This window comes from Crocuta crocuta, unplaced genomic scaffold, assembly GCF_008692635.1.
Source record: "Crocuta crocuta isolate KB4526 unplaced genomic scaffold, BGI_CrCroc_1.0 scaffold48, whole genome shotgun sequence".
Lineage (NCBI taxonomy): Eukaryota > Metazoa > Chordata > Mammalia > Carnivora > Hyaenidae > Crocuta > Crocuta crocuta.
The window spans coordinates 3,299,293-3,315,098 of NW_027533089.1; the positions used below are offsets into that span (position 1 = coordinate 3,299,293).

Below are 15,806 nucleotides of genomic sequence, written 5' to 3' on the forward strand. Positions count from 1 at the left end.
GTTTGGATTTGTTCCCCCCACCCCCAATTTAAAATAGTGTTTTAATATGGTAACTTTATTCGTTGTGTGCATGGTGTTTCTCTGATGCTTTGCAAGGATCTCTTGGTGGTATTAGGGCAATCAGTTCAGACCTTGCAAAAAAATTGAGCATCTAAAATCCAATAGAAAATGATAATTCAGAACAGAACTGAGGTAAAATTGGATATTTTCAGTTAGGGTCTTGAGGAGCAGACCATTGGCACAGTGATCAATGTACTTTTAATATCCTCCCAGTGTCTACGTCTCCGTATGCTCAACGTTGACAGGGCTGGCTCTTTCAGCCTCCTAACAGCAAACTATAGGAAGTTGTATCTATAATAATAATAATAGCTAAGCTTACTGAACACATGCTGTGTGATAGGCACTCTGTAACTATTTTACTTACAGTAACCCATTTAATTCTTGCAACAGTTCTTTTAAAGAAGTTATTATTATCCCCGTTTTTCAGATGATAAACTAAGGCACATAACTAGTCACATAACTAGTAAGTGCAAGAGCAAGGATTGGAACTCTGTTATTTGCTTGCCTTAATACTCCTTGTTCTTCAGGCAACAGAGACATTTTTTTAAATCTTGCTATAGTGACACATTGTTGATGCTTTGGCCCTGATAATAGACTCCTTCCTAGCATTATTATACATTGAGGTCATGAATTCATCAGTTAAATCTCGCATATTTAAAGATCATCAGTATACTTGGTTACTTGAGCTCATGACCCTTCCAATTCCATTTCACCAGTCTCTTGTGCTTAGGAAACTCTAAAGCCTGACTTGAGAATTGCTGCCATTTATTATTTACTATGTACCAGGCATTAAGCTAAGCAAATGCATTAGGGTTTTTATGAGAATTAAGTGAAGTAATTTATGAAGTGTTACTTTTCTTTTACAAATGAGGGAACTGAGATTTAGGTTAAAATAATTCATAAGATTAATCAGAAGGACCTAGATTTGTATTCAAGTCTGTCTGATAGCAGTCTGCTTCTAAAACCACTATGGCATAATACTAGAAAATTATTTTATAAAGTTTTTGTTAAAAATGAAAGTTATCTAGGAATACTGTATACTGGGTTTGTGTATGCTGGCTGTATTTGGTTGATGTTAGCTGATCTGTCCTAGATTTCACCCAGTAACCTGTTTTTGTTTTTTTTTGTTTTTTTTTTAACAAATAGTTTATTGTCAAATTGGTTTCCATATAACACCCAGTGCTCATCCCCACAAGTGCCCTCCTCCATACCCATCTCCCCCCTCTCCCCCACATCCATCAGTCCTCAGTTTGTTTCTCAGCATTCAAGAGTCTCTCATGGTTTGCCTCTCTCCCTTTCCCCCACCATTTCCCCCCTTCTTCTCCCTCATGGTCCTCACTTAAGTTCCTCCTAATCCTCCCATACGTGCAAATGTGATATTTGTCCTTCTCTGCCTGACTTATTTCGCTCAGCATAACACCCTCAAGGTCCATCCATGTTGCTACACATGGCCAGATTTCATTCTTTCTCATTGCCATGTAGTATTCCATGGTATAGATAAACCATATCTTCTTGATCCATTCGTCCGTTGATGGACACTTAGGCTCTTTCCATGTTTTAGCTATTGTTGAGAGTGCTTCTATGAACATTGGGGTACATGTGCTCCTATGCATCAGCATTTCTGTATCCCTTGGGTAAATTCCTAGCAGTGCTATTGCTGGGTCATAGGGGAGTTCTATTGTTAGTTTCCTGAGGAACCTCCACACTGTTTTCCAGAGGGGCTGTACCAGTTTACATTCCCACCAACAGTGTAGGAGGGTGCCCGTTTCTCCACATCCTCGCCAGCATCTAGAGTTCTCTGATTTGCTCATTTTAGCCACTCTGACTGGCGTGAGGTGGTATCTCAGTGTGGTTTTGATTTGTATTTCCCTGATGAGGAGGGATGCTGAGCATCGTTTCATGTGTGTGTTGGCCATCTGGATGTCCTCTTTGGAGAAGTGTCTGTTCATATCTTCTGCCCATTTCTTCACTGGGTTGTTTGTTTTTCGGGTGTGGAGTTTGGTGAGTTCCTTATAGATTTTGGATATTAACCCTTTATCTGATACGTCATTTGCAACTATGTTTTCCCATTCCTTTGGTTGCCTATTAGTTTTTTGGGTTGTTTCCTTTGCTGTGCAGCCCAGTTACCTGTTTTTTAACTAACGCTTATGTTTGCTTGTTTTTGTTTAAGAGTGAACCAAGTGTTAACAAATTTGTTGACATGGAAAGATATTTGTAATATTTAAAGCAGGTAGATTATAAAACTGCCAGCATGAGCACTTTCTAAAAAAAAAAATCCATATATATAAAAGGAGCAGAATGTTAACTCTAGATCATAACTGCCACCCTTGGCTACCCTTAGAATTAGTTGGAGAATTCTTAAATGCCCTAGTGCCCAGGCCATACCTCATACTAACTGTAAATAAGACTCTCTTGGGGATGAATCCAGGCATCCGTAGTTTTTAAAGCTTAACAGATGATTTTAATATGCATAGTAGCTTGAGAATCCCTGCTTACATGGTAGAATGATAGGGCTTTGTATTTATTTATTTTAAGTTTTTGAAATTCTGTTATGATAGGCATTTATTACCTAAACGGTTTTTTTTTTTATTTATTTTTATTTTTTTTAATGTTTATTCATCTTTGACAGAGACAGACTGTGAGAGGGGACGGGGCAGAGAGAGAGGGAGACACAGAATCTGAAGCAGCCTCAAGGCTCTGAGCCGTCAGCACAGTGCCCTATGTGGGGCAGGAACTTGCAAACCACTAGATCATGACCTGAGCAAAGTTGGGGGCTTAACTGACTAAGCCACTCAGGCGCCCTCCTAAGTGATTTTTTTTTTAAAGTGTAAATTTCAAGATCCCAGAAAATCCTTGTTACTAGTATTTTAGAGTTGTAGTAATTTATTCATAAATCAGGATTATTTTCCTTGTCATTGAATTGGATATTAGTATATTTTACAATTATAATTAAAATCTACAAGTTAAGTATACCTTTAGAGGGACTTCCAAATCCTTTTAAAAGAAATCAGTACTGGGTTGCCTGGGTGGCTCAGTCACTTAACTGTCTGACTTTGGCCCAGGTCATGATCTCATGGTTCGTGGGTTTGAGCCCCGCGTCAGGCTCTGTGCTGACAGCTAGCTCAGAGCCTGGAGCTTGTTTCAGATTTTGTGTCTCCCTCTCTGTCTGACCCTCCCCTGCTCATGCTGTCTCTCTCTCATAAGTAAATAAAACATTAAAAAGAAAATTAAAAAAAAAGATATCAGTATTAGAATTTTAAAACGTTAAAGACATTTTAAAAATAATTTAAACATCTTAATTATAAATAACCACAGTGCGCCAACTTCTCTTTTTCTTGCCGCATCATTGTTTTTCTTTCTGTAGGAGCTCCAGCGGGCTAAGCAAGAAGTCCTCTCTTTGCGAAGAGAAAATTCTACCCTAGATGCTGAATGCCATGAAAAAGAAAAGCATATTAATCAGCTACAAACAAAAGTGGCTGTTTTAGAACAGGAAATCAAGGATAAGGACCAGCTTGTTTTAAGAACAAAAGAAGCATTTGATACAATCCAGGAACAAAAGGTCTATTTAAACATTTTTAAACAAATTGATGATCACATTTACAAGCGATGCTTTTCTTAAACACAAACATCTTATTCATGTTTTTAAAAATATGTATCAGGTGGCTTTAGAAGAAAACAGTGAGAAAAATCAGGTACAACTAGGAAAACTTGAAGCTACAATAAAATCATTATCAGCGGAACTTCTTAAGGTTTGTTTTTTACAATAACAGAATATTAAATTTCATTGGATTAGGTAGAGATAATACATATGAAGCTCTTTTACAGGCAAATGAAATTATCAAGAAGTTGCAGGGGGATCTGAAAACTTTAATGGGTAAATTGAAACTGAAAAATACAGTAACTATTCAGCAAGAGAAACTCTTGGCTGAGAAGGAAGAAAAATTACAAAAGGAACAAAAGGAATTACAAGATGTTGGACAGTCTCTCCGAATTAAAGAGCAAGAGGTAGTGAATATTTTGTTTTTTGCATGTGTGACTCTGCAAAGTGTAACAAATTTTCTCAGATGTAGTTTTTAAATTTCTGTTTTGTTATATTGGAGAATAGCTTTGGCTCCCCTACTCCCAAGAAGAATAGGATTAATTTCAACAGAAGTTAACCTATTACAGCTTGAAAAGTTGTCATGACTGAGATACCTTGAGTGTTCATATATATGTACAGTATATGTATACATAGTATAGATACATAGTTACACAGGAGAGCTATAATTCATTCTGTTTAATAATAGTTAATAGTAATCAATAATAGAAATACATTTCAGTTTTTATTTAGCCTTTATTATACTTATGAGGATTGACATATTTCAGGTATGCAAATTACAAGAACAATTAGAAGCTACAGTTCAAAAACTTGAAGAAAGCAAACAACTTCTAAAAAATAATGAAAAGCGTAAGTATTTTAACTTTCTATGTAAAAGAGGTGTGTAACTGTACTCTTAATCTGAAAATGTTATTTGAATTCATAAAAGTCTCGGTAAATCAAGATACTGCTCCATACAAATAATTTATTTTAAATCTGCCTCCATGTCTTTACTGTAGTAAGTTATATATCAGCTGCCCTATAAAACACTTCTCATTCTAAAGAAAACCATGTTACATGTGTAGAAACCCAAAACTGAGTGTTGAAAATATTGATGATAATTTAAATTCTTCACTGATTAAAGTTCTTCACTACTCCTTGTTTAATTGCTGTATTTATCTAATAGTAACATGAATTATTTGAAACTAAAATATAAGATCAAGCTTGTGATATTTTCTCAGTTTTTAGTATTGGTTATCAGACAAGAGTGGGAACTTTAAATTAAGGTATCATTCTAGAAATGAAAGCCTTGAAAGAGATCCTTGACTAGCAGAAATACATGCTTCTGATTGTAATAGAATAAGTTCTCTGTGGTGGTTGCTAAAATAAGAGTCTTTAATGACAAAAATTTGGGTGGACCTATAGTCTCCTATGATATAAGGTAGTTATAAAGATGTAACATTTTAAAATTTTCAATATAATTTTTAAATGTTTAAAGTAATTAGAAAAATAATATTCAAAATTATTTACCTTGTTTTGTTCTTTTATTTAAGTAATCACATGGTTAAATAAAGAGCTAAATGAAAATCAGCTAGTAAGAAAGCAAGATGTATTGGGCCCTTCCACCACTCCACCTGTACACTCGAGCAGCAACACAATCAGAAGTGGGGTTTCTCCTAACTCTCATGTGGTAAGATTCAAACTGAATTGTGAGTCATCGTGGGGCACCTAAGTGACTCAGTCGGTTAAATGTCTGACTCTTGATTTCGGCTCAGGTCACGGTCTCACAGTTGGTGAGTTCGAGACCTGCATGGGTCTCTGTACTAACAGCACAGAACCTGCTTGGGATTCTCTTTCCCTCTCCCCTGCTTGTGCGCTCACGCTCTCTCTCGCGCATGCTCTCTCTCAAAATAAATAAATTTAAAAAAAATGATGTGAGTGGTCTTAGTACATCTCCTAGAAACAAAAATATTCCCAGACTGTGAGGAAGTTTCCATGACTTCAAATGTTGGTACTAATATGACTAGAGTCCTAGTTTATTAGCACTGAGGTAAAGTTTGTTTAAGTCTGCATTGGAAATGTGACATATAGGTATGTATACTTGCTCTTAACAAAGAGGCTGTGTTTCAAGGGCATACTTCTTTATTTTATTTTATTTTTTTTGGTTTTGTTACTGTCATTTATTTCTGGATCATGCACAAAGACAATTCCATAGTACATTTATTGTATTATCCATTTCAGTGCTTATAATAATATGGACACTGGAAATGTAGAAAGATAGTATTCATTGCTGTTAGTGCACTATCTGAAGTGAGACTCCAGGTTACTTATTTGTAATTAGGATTCAGATAAATGTCCATGTTTCTAAATACCACATGAAACTGGGAGACGTGGCAGGAACTCAGTAAGAAAGATACTTAAGGCAGGACAAAATCTTGTCTTCAAACAATACTATGGCTGCAATAAAGGAGAAGCTGATCTCAACCATAGGTTTTTGGATTCTGCCTTGCCTGAAAACACTTAACAAACTTAAGACGTTTATTCCCTTTTTGGGGGAAGGCCAAGGACAGCATCTCCTTTTGCAGCAAAAACACAAGACTAGTTGTCTACAGGCTTGGACTGGAGCCTTGGCTCTGTCCCAAGTGAAGGGCATACTTCTTTTTAAGATTTCATTGGATATAGAATTCATTCAGTAATAACTAAAGTAATAACAAATGTGCTGAGAAGCTTACAGTATTCAGGGGACCTTAAGAAGGGAGAATAGGCTTGATGCTCAAGTTTGGAACTATGATGGAAGGAGGAGCCTAAACTGAATTCTGTTTGAAATGGGGGAGAGAAAAAAAAAAGAAATGTCCTTTTATTAGTCTTGTCAGTTCTAGATCCTCAAAGGAAATAGGTATGAAATATAAGCTTACTGGCTCCCAGTATCAGGCCTCTTGCTTTTCCCTTGCAAGAAATTAGAAGAAAAAGAAGAGCAGCTCCTTACATCTGGCAGCTGGCTCGCTGCTATCAGCAAGGCCCTGGTGTTGCTAGGAGAGTTGTCCTGTGCTCGGCAGCCAGGCCGTGGGGCCTCCTGTTGGCACAAACAGTATCACAGAAAATCAACATCAGCCAAGGCCACTTTGTGACTGTGATGGATCAAGACAAAAACAAGACCACCTCATATCACGTGTGAACACCATTTTAAAAAATGAGCGTAGCCAATCCACAAAAATACACAAGCTTTATCCTGGCTAACATGATTGATTGCTGCTTCATTACCAATTATAGTTTTGGCCTTAATTTATCCCTCCTGATTTACAATTTTATTTCAGATACTCAGTCATACAGTTACCCTTATTTACAGATGGCTTCCAACTCACAACAAAGCCACACTTTATTAAACTGTCCCTTAAACTACCTAACACACAAGTCCAATAAATAAGTCCCTTTTAACACCTTCATACTGCCACATCCCCTTTACGAGGTTCCCTACAGGATGCAATCTCCATTGTTTGCAAGGAGCAGTAAACCCAGGGTATGCACCTAAAGATACATTTCTGGTCATTTTTGGTTGGAGAACATTGGCAGAGGATTTAAAATGTAAATACTTAATTGAAGTTTAAATCCTTGTAAATCAGATAGTACTTGATGTTTAAAGAGAAGAATGGATTTTTGCTAAATTAGAAAAAGGTGTAGAAATAAGTGCCTGGTACTGAATGACAAACTTGAAATATTTGACAGGCTTAACCTTCACGACTATGTAAAAGGTATTTTTTTGTCAATGTAACCACTGATGTACATAATTGCTTTCTCAGATTTGTGTTTCAGTTTTCCTCTTATAAAAATAAACTCTTTTCATGACATTGGCTAATTGAAGGTGTGACCATATGGAATATTAGTGGGCAAAGCAAGTTATTGTCTCAAGTAGTCCATGTAAGAACACATGTCTTGGAGCGCCTGATGGCTCAACTGGTTAAGTGCCCAATTCAGCTCGGGTCATGATTTCACTGTGAGTTCAAGCCCCACATCAGGCACTGTGCTGTTTGTACTCATTCTGGCAGAAAGTCATTTTTATTTTATATCTGGTTGGCTTACTGATCTGTGACTCCACCCTTCCCCCATCCTCTTTTTTAGGAATGGAAGGCCTATAGGGAACCCAGGTGTTCAGAGAGGTCATTGTTTGAACTCAGTTCAAAGCCAGGTCCAATTTGTCAAGCTTGTACAGCCACTTTTTAAAAAGCCTAAAGGTATCCTAGCCTCATGCTGTATAATAAAGCAAAGTTTTGTGGTGTCATGATAAAATTGGCCTCTAAGAAAGTACTCTCAATTATTAGTTATTATAACAGATGCTAATGCCTCCTGGATTGGCAAATACTATTTAGAACTAATGTCTCACCCTTTTTTATGTTTTTATTTTTAGGTTGATGGTAGACTTATGTACCCAGCCTGTGGGGTTGGTTATCCTGTCTCCTCTGCATTTGGATTCCAGAATACCTTTCTTCATCCTATATCTACCAAAAATAACATCCATCCAGTTTCTGGACCAAAGGTAGACAAATTAACTAATACTTTTTGGGGGCAAGATATAGCAACTTATTAATTTTAAAATTAACTTAACTTTTAATTTTAAAAATTAATTTAGCCTTTGATCACTTGCTAAGTATTATTGAATATCTAGTTCATGCTTACAGGAAATACTATCTGCACTATATGGTATTTTTTGAATATCTGTAATTTATAAAAAGGTAAATATCAGTGTGCTTAAACTTGATTTCCTATTCAACCTCTTTCTCCATTTTTACTCATTCTGTACTTTTATCTTTTACCACTCTCAAACTTAACTAGGATTACTGACTTCATACGGTTGATGTATTAGCTATGGTGACATTTTTGGATTCTATTGCCAGGATTTAAAGTCTGATAAAGCAGGATTATAGTATATTCTACACTGTAGTTCTGGCAACCTAATCTTAAATAACATAGGACTAGCATTTTCTCAAATCTGATTTATTTGCTAAGGCTTTTTCCTACCCACTCGAGTTCTTTGTTATCATTGTTATTACTGATGTCTTAGGTTTATACATTGTTTTCATATGTATTAAAACTTGCACAATAATTTCATCCACCAGACCAACCACTGATTCTGTTTTCATTCCTATCTTTAGGTCAAAATTGTTTGTTTGTTTGTTTGTTTGTTTTTTCTAAATTTTGGAGACAAACATTTTTTAAAAGAATATTTTATAAAAGAATTGAGGACTTTGAAATTGCTATTATAAACCCTTTATCAAAAGGCACCTGGGTGGCTCAGTTGGTTAAATGTCTCTTAATCTTGGCTCAGGTCACAGTCTCACTGTTTGTGAGATCACGCCCTGTGTCAGGCTCTGCACTGACATTGTGGAGCCTATTTGGATTCTCTCTCTCCCTCTCTGCCCCTTGCTTGCCTGCGCACTCTTAAATAAATAAACTTAAAAATAAACCCTTTGTCACATTAGTTTTGGGCTGCTCTAAAAATAAGCTGGTTGTGTTGCTTAGGCATATGCTTTTTTGCCAAAGCCTTGTTAACTGTCATCTGGAGCTATTGAGAATTCTCAGTGAAATGAGAATTAAACGAGTTTTATGCTTAGAATATCATTACATAAAGAGTATTTAGATGCACTTAGGTGGATTTTCTTACATTGCTTGTTAAAGAACATTAGACATTTGTTTTCAGAGGAGTACTATTGTTTTTTACAATGTTAAGTAACTCTTATACTATTCATTAGCTTTATTTTTAAATTTTAATTCCAATATAATAAACATACAGTGTTCTGTTAGTTTCAGGTGTACAATGTAGTGATTCAGCAATTCTGTTGAACTGTTACTGTTGTTGAATTGAGCACTGTTACTCAGTGCTCATCAAGATAAATGCACACTTAATCCCCTTCACCAATTTCACCCATCTGTCCAGACCTCCCCCCTCTGGTAACCATCATTTTGTTTTCTATAGTTTGTTTTTTGATTTGTCTTTTTTTTTTCCCTTTCCTTGTTTTGTTTCTTAAATTTCACATGAGTGAAATCATGTGGTATTTGTCTTTCTTTGACATATTTCACATACTTTTATACCTTATAGTTCCATCCATGTTATTTATTGCAAATGACAAGATTTTATTCTTTTATGGCTGGACAGCATTCCATTNCGGCACCCCTTGAACCTTTCATCTCTTGATGGATACTTGGGTTACTTCCATAATTTGGCGATTGTAAATAATGCTGCCACGAACATAGGAGTGTATATATCTTTTCAAGTTAGTGTTTTCATGTTCGTTGGGTAAATACCTAGTATCTACTGGATCATATGGTAATTTTATTTTTAATTTTTTGAGGAACCTCCATACTGTTTTCCACAGTGGCTATACCAGTTTGCATTCCCAACAACAGTGTATGAGGGTTCCTTTTTCTCCACACTGTCACCAACACCTGTTTTTCTTTTCTTTCTTTTTAATACTTGTTTCTTGAATATGATTGTTTTTTAGTGAATATCTACACATTCAAGTGGGGTTGCCTTTTGGGATCAATTTTTTTCTTCAGAATTATGACCAAATTGTTCTTTCATTTTATTTCTAAGTTTTTTCTTAATTTCAGTTAGTTAATAAACAGTTATTAATTTCAGGTGTATGCTACAATAAGTTAGCAGTTCCATATATTACCACATGCTCATCACAAGTGCACTCCTTGATCCCCACCACCTATTTAACCCATCTGTCCATGGCCCTCCCCTCTGATAGCTGTCAGATTGTTCTATGTAATTAAAAGTCTGTTTCTTGCTTTGACTCTTCTCTCATTTTTTCCTTTGTTTTGTTCCTAAATTCCACAAGTGAAATCATATGGTATTTGTCTTTCTGATGTATTTCACTTAGCATTACAATCTCTAGTTTCATCCACATCATTGCAGTAGGCAAGATTTCACATTGTTATGGCTGAATAATATTCCATTTTATATATGTACTACATCTTCATTTATCAGTTGATTGATGGACACCTGGACTGCTGTAAACATAGGGTTGCTCATATCCTTTGATTTAGTGTTTTTGTGTTCTTTGGGTAAATATCCAATAGTGCGATTGATGAATCATAAGATGGTTCTATTTTTAACTTTAAAAAATATTTATTTATTTTAAGAGAGAAAGTGCGCATGTGAGTGGGGATAGGGCAGAAAGTGGGGCAGTGGGGGAGAATCCCAAGAACACTCCATGCTGTTGGCTTAGGGCCCGAATCCATGCTGTGAGATCAGGACCTGAGCCGAGATCAGGTCCTGAGCCAAAATCAGGAGTTGGGCACTTAACCAACTGAGCCACCAGGGATTCCTCTATTTGTAACTGTTTGAGTAAACTTCATATTTTTTTCCAAATTGCTTCTTTATTTAAACAGCTTTGTAGGAATATATGTAATATCCCAAATGAGGATAAGAAATACTACAGATTCTTTCCAGATAGTTACCTAGTTTGTAGAACTAAATATGATTCACAAGATTACCTTTCTTATTGTTCTTCTGGAATTGGAGAAGTCATTATAACAAGGACATTCTTAAATATAGAACCAGGACTTCTACGATTTCCTATACCACTGATTTCTGTATTTTGATCACATATTGCCAACAGTTAAAAAAACAGTTTTTAAACACATAAAACACTTTGAACTTGAATCTCTAATACATGAATATTTATTTGTGAATTGTATGCATATACTACCATGCATATTACATACATTATAGTTACTGGTTATGAAGGTGGAATCTGATGTTAGAATTTATATCCTGTCTTGGGGCTCCTGGGTGGCTCAGCCAGTTAAGCATTTGACTTTGGCTCAGGTCATGATCTCATGGTTTGTGGGTTTAAGCCTTTCACTGGGCTCTGTGCTGATAGAGCCTGGAGTCTGCTTCAGATTCTGTGTCTCATTTTTTCTCTACTCCTCCCCCACTGTGGTCTGTCTGTCTCTTAAAAATAAATGTTAAAAAAGACTTTTTTTTTTTTAATTTAAATCCTGTCTTTATCAATGTGAATTGGCCCAGCCACTGAAACACAAAAAACAATAAGCATCTAACTCTCATGCTTCAGTGTCTCCCCTTGTAAAGTAGAGCAATAATTTTGTCTCCCTTACTAGGTTATTGTGAGGGTTAGGTAAGTTAATATATTTGCTGAGAATAGTGCCTGGTACATCATAAGTGATTCGTTATTTTCTTTATTAAATATTACTAATAGGATACTCAGAAATTAAAGAGTATATATAAATCAAATTTATAAGATTTTCTTCTCCTACCTTAATGCATGGTCATTATCACTAACTACTTTGGAGACCACTGATCTGGTTAGTCTTGGGCTAACGGATATTGTGATTAAAACATGATCTTTTTAGTTGAAGTAAAAGGAAATAATTTTATTTCATGACATTGAAATTGTGATATACCTAATGTCTTTAAATATTACGGTAGGGATTTAGTACATTCAAGTAGAGGATGCATAATAAAATTAGTTAAATTAGGCAAGAAACAAAATTATGCTGAAGGAAATACAAAGGAGTGTTTTAAAAGATTGTGGCATGCTGACAAATAGAACATTTGATAGCGTCATGTTCAGTTGAGCATACTGACTCTTGATTTTGGCTCAGGTCATGATCCCAGGATCTTGGGATTGACTCTGTGTCAGGCTATGCACTGAGCGTGGTACCTGCTTAAGATTCTTTCTCTCTCTTCCTCTGTCCCTCTTCCCCACTTGCAGATGCCTGCTCTCTCTCTCTCTCTCTCTCTCTCATGAATGAATGAATGAATGAATAGCTTTCATTAAAAAAATTTGATAATTTCGTAAGCAAGATAGACAAATTAACTTCTTTATTGGAGACAAAAAAGGATTCATTCATTCAATAAATATTTAATGAATTTTTACTATGGCCATACATTGTTCTGTTGCAAGAGACACAGCACTGAACAAGACCAAGTCCTTGCCAATATGGTGCTTACGTTTTATGGTGAAAACTCCATTATGATCACAAACTATAGTATCTTTTAAACAGAGCTGTTATCAAGAAGATATTATTTGGTATCAGAGAAAATGCTTGTGATGAAATCACTTAAACACTTTACAGTGTCTGATTCTGATTCTTTCAGGTGGGATAAACCTTAAGGTCAAACATGATCAGATTTAATCGTTGAGGTTATGTGAAGATTTTCTGCAATAAGAAAGTAGCTATCTAATATCAGATGCTTGATGTATCTTGATCATGTTTAGCCCACAATGTGTATTCAGAGATTTTATCTAGAGATAACATTTCTCAGTTAGACTCTACACTTCATTCACCACATGGTTCTAAATGTTTGCTTATTTTGTGTTAACTATTTTTTAAAAAAAATATATGAGCATGGGAAGCTCCTAAATGTATTGGAGGATATACTGTCTAAATGTCCCTCCTGTGGTCCCCAGTTTTCTCCTCAGAGAAAATCATTGTTAGGAGTTTTTTATATCTTCCAAAAGTATTTAAAGCATACACAAGGGTATGCATTTGTATATGTATACGTATGTATGTTTGTATTCATGAGTGTATATATAGTCTTAAATTGTACATGCTCACTGTTCCGTGCCTCGCTTTTTTTCATTCATTAGTATTATCATGAAATTAGTCCATTTCCATGTATTAGAATGTTAATTTTTGTTATTTAATGACTTCTTTGTATTCCAGTGTATCCATGTACTATACTTAATTTAACTAGTGCTCTGTTAATGGATGATCAAGTTGTTTTCAATCTAGATATTCATACCGTGCTTCATCAATTATATTTTATATGTATCTTTGTGGCCTTTTACCAGTAGATTTGTAGGATAAATTCTTTCCATTTTTTTCTTTTTTTAAATTTTAATTCCAGTATAGTTAAAATACAGAGTTAAGTTAGTTTCAGGTACATAATATAGTGATTCTGCACTTTTGTATATTACTTAGTGCTCATCAAGATAAAGTGTACTTGTAATTCCCTTCACTGATTTCACCTATCTACTCCTCCCCTTCCCCTCTGGTAACCATCAGGTGGTATTTGATAGTTAAGAGTCTGTTTTTTGGTATGTCTTTTTCCTTTGGTCATTTGTTTCTTAAATTCCACATATGCGTGAAATCACATGGTTATTTGTCTTTGACTTATTAGCATTATACTTTTTTTTTCTAATAGTTTATTGTGAAATTAGTTTCCACATAACACTCAGTGCTCATCCCCACAAGTGTCCTCCTCCATCCCCATGCCTCCTCCCCCCTACATCCATCAGTCCTCAGTTTTTGTCAGCATTCAAGAGTCTCTTATGGTTTGCTTCTCTCCCTTTCCCCCACCATTTCCCCCCTTCTTCTCCCCCTTGTTCCTCCGTCAAGTTCCTCCTAATCCTCCTATACGTGCAAACATGTGATATTTGTCCTTCTCTGCCTGACTTATTTCGCTCAGCATAACACCCTCAAGGTCCATCCATGTTGCTACACATGGCCAGATTTCATTCTTTCTCATTGCCATGTAGTATTCCATGGTATAGATAAACCACATCTTCTTGATCCATTCATCTGTTGATGGACACTTAGGCTCTTTCCATGTTTTAGCTATTGTGGAGAGTGCTGCTATGAAATAGCATTATACTCTTTTGTTCTATGTTGGGAATGGCAAGATTTCTTTTTGTTGTTGTTGTTGAGTAGTATTCCATTGTGTGTGTGTGTGTATATATATGTATGTATGTGTATATATATATATATATGTACGTGTATATATATATACACGTTTTCTTTATGTAAGATAAATTCTTTTTTTTTAATTTTTTTTTACATTTATTTATTTTTGAGAGACAGACCACAAGTAGGGGAGGGGCAGAGAGAGAGAGGGAGACACAGCAGGCTAGGCTCCTCACTGTCAGCACAGAGCCTGATGCGGGGCTCAAACTCACAAACTGTGAGATCATGACTCAAGCCAAAGTCAGACGCTTACCCTACTGAGCCACCCAGGTGCCGCTATGTAAGATAAATTCTGAAAAGTAATTGGGTCAGAAATAATTTTGTCTGTTGATTATGATGAAGATTAATATTTATTTCCCTTATTATTGGGAAACATCAGCTTTGTATTTATAGTTTATGTTTCCTCTTCTGTAAAATGTCTATTTCTGTATCTGTTTTTGTTTTAGATGTTTAGCCCTTAAAAAATGACAGCATAAGTGTTTTTTATATATCCTGGTCACTAGTCTGCTATTGGTTTTATATGTTAATTTACTGTTTTCCAATTTTTGCCTTGTCTTTTTACTCTTTATGGTGCCCTTTTAAAAAAATTTTTTAAACTTTACTAAAGTATAATTTATATTTAAAATTATGCCATGGTTGGGGCGCCTGGATGGCTTAGTCGGTTAAGCGTCCGACTTTCACTTAGGTCATGATCTCGCGGTTTGTGGGTTCGAGCCCCGCGTCGGGCTCTGTGCTGACTGCCAGCTCAGAGCCTGGAGCCTGTTTCAGAGTCTGTGACTTCCTCTCTCTCTGACCCTCCCCTGCTCATGCTGTCTCTCTCTCTCTCTCTCCTAGAAATAAATAAAACATTAAAAAAAAAAATTATGCCATGGTTAAGTTTATAGTTCAGTAATTTAAATTATAGAATTGTGAAGCCATCATGACAGTTCATTTGTAGAGCATTTACATGTCCCCCAACGGGTTCCCTAGTGCTTATTTGTAGTTAATCCATACTCTTGCTCCCAGCCCTAGGCAAGTACTGATCTTCCTTCTGTCTATTAATTTGCTTTACTACATTTTACATGAATAGAATCATAAATATGAAGTTTTTTGTTGTCCTCTTTCACTCAGCATATGTTTGAGGTGTATCCAAGTTTTTTTTTTTTTTAATGTTTCATTTATTTCTGAGAGAGAGAGAGACACAGCGTGAGCAGGGGAGGGTGAGAGAGAGAGAGAGACACAGAATCTGAAACAGGCTCCAGGCTCTGAGCCGGCAGTCAGCACAGAGCCCAACGCGGGGCTCGGACCCACGAACTGCGAGATCATGACCTGAGCCGAAGTTGGTTGCTTAACCAACTGAGCCACCTGGGTGCCCCGAGGTATATCCAAGTTGTAGTGTGTATTACTAGTTCTAGTATATCATTGAATGGATATGCCACCATTTGTTTATCCATTCATCATTTGATAGACATTTGGGTCA

At 36.0% G+C, this 15,806-nt stretch overlaps 1 protein-coding gene across 6 annotated transcripts in view; it reads left to right on the plus strand.

Annotated features, from left to right (window-relative positions):
- SASS6 (SAS-6 centriolar assembly protein) overlaps positions 1 to 15,806 on the plus strand; it is a 57,879-nt gene that overhangs the window by 27,388 nt on the left and 14,685 nt on the right. For all 6 annotated transcript variants that reach the window (XM_077746044.1, XM_077746047.1, XM_077746045.1 and 3 more), the window contains 6 exons: positions 3,425 to 3,619; positions 3,720 to 3,809; positions 3,886 to 4,065; positions 4,426 to 4,507; positions 5,191 to 5,327; positions 8,040 to 8,168. In XM_077746044.1, coding sequence (XP_077602170.1) covers positions 3,425 to 3,619; positions 3,720 to 3,809; positions 3,886 to 4,065; positions 4,426 to 4,507; positions 5,191 to 5,327; positions 8,040 to 8,168 — 813 coding nt within the window. The remainder of the gene's footprint in view (positions 1 to 3,424; positions 3,620 to 3,719; positions 3,810 to 3,885; positions 4,066 to 4,425; positions 4,508 to 5,190; positions 5,328 to 8,039; positions 8,169 to 15,806) is intronic.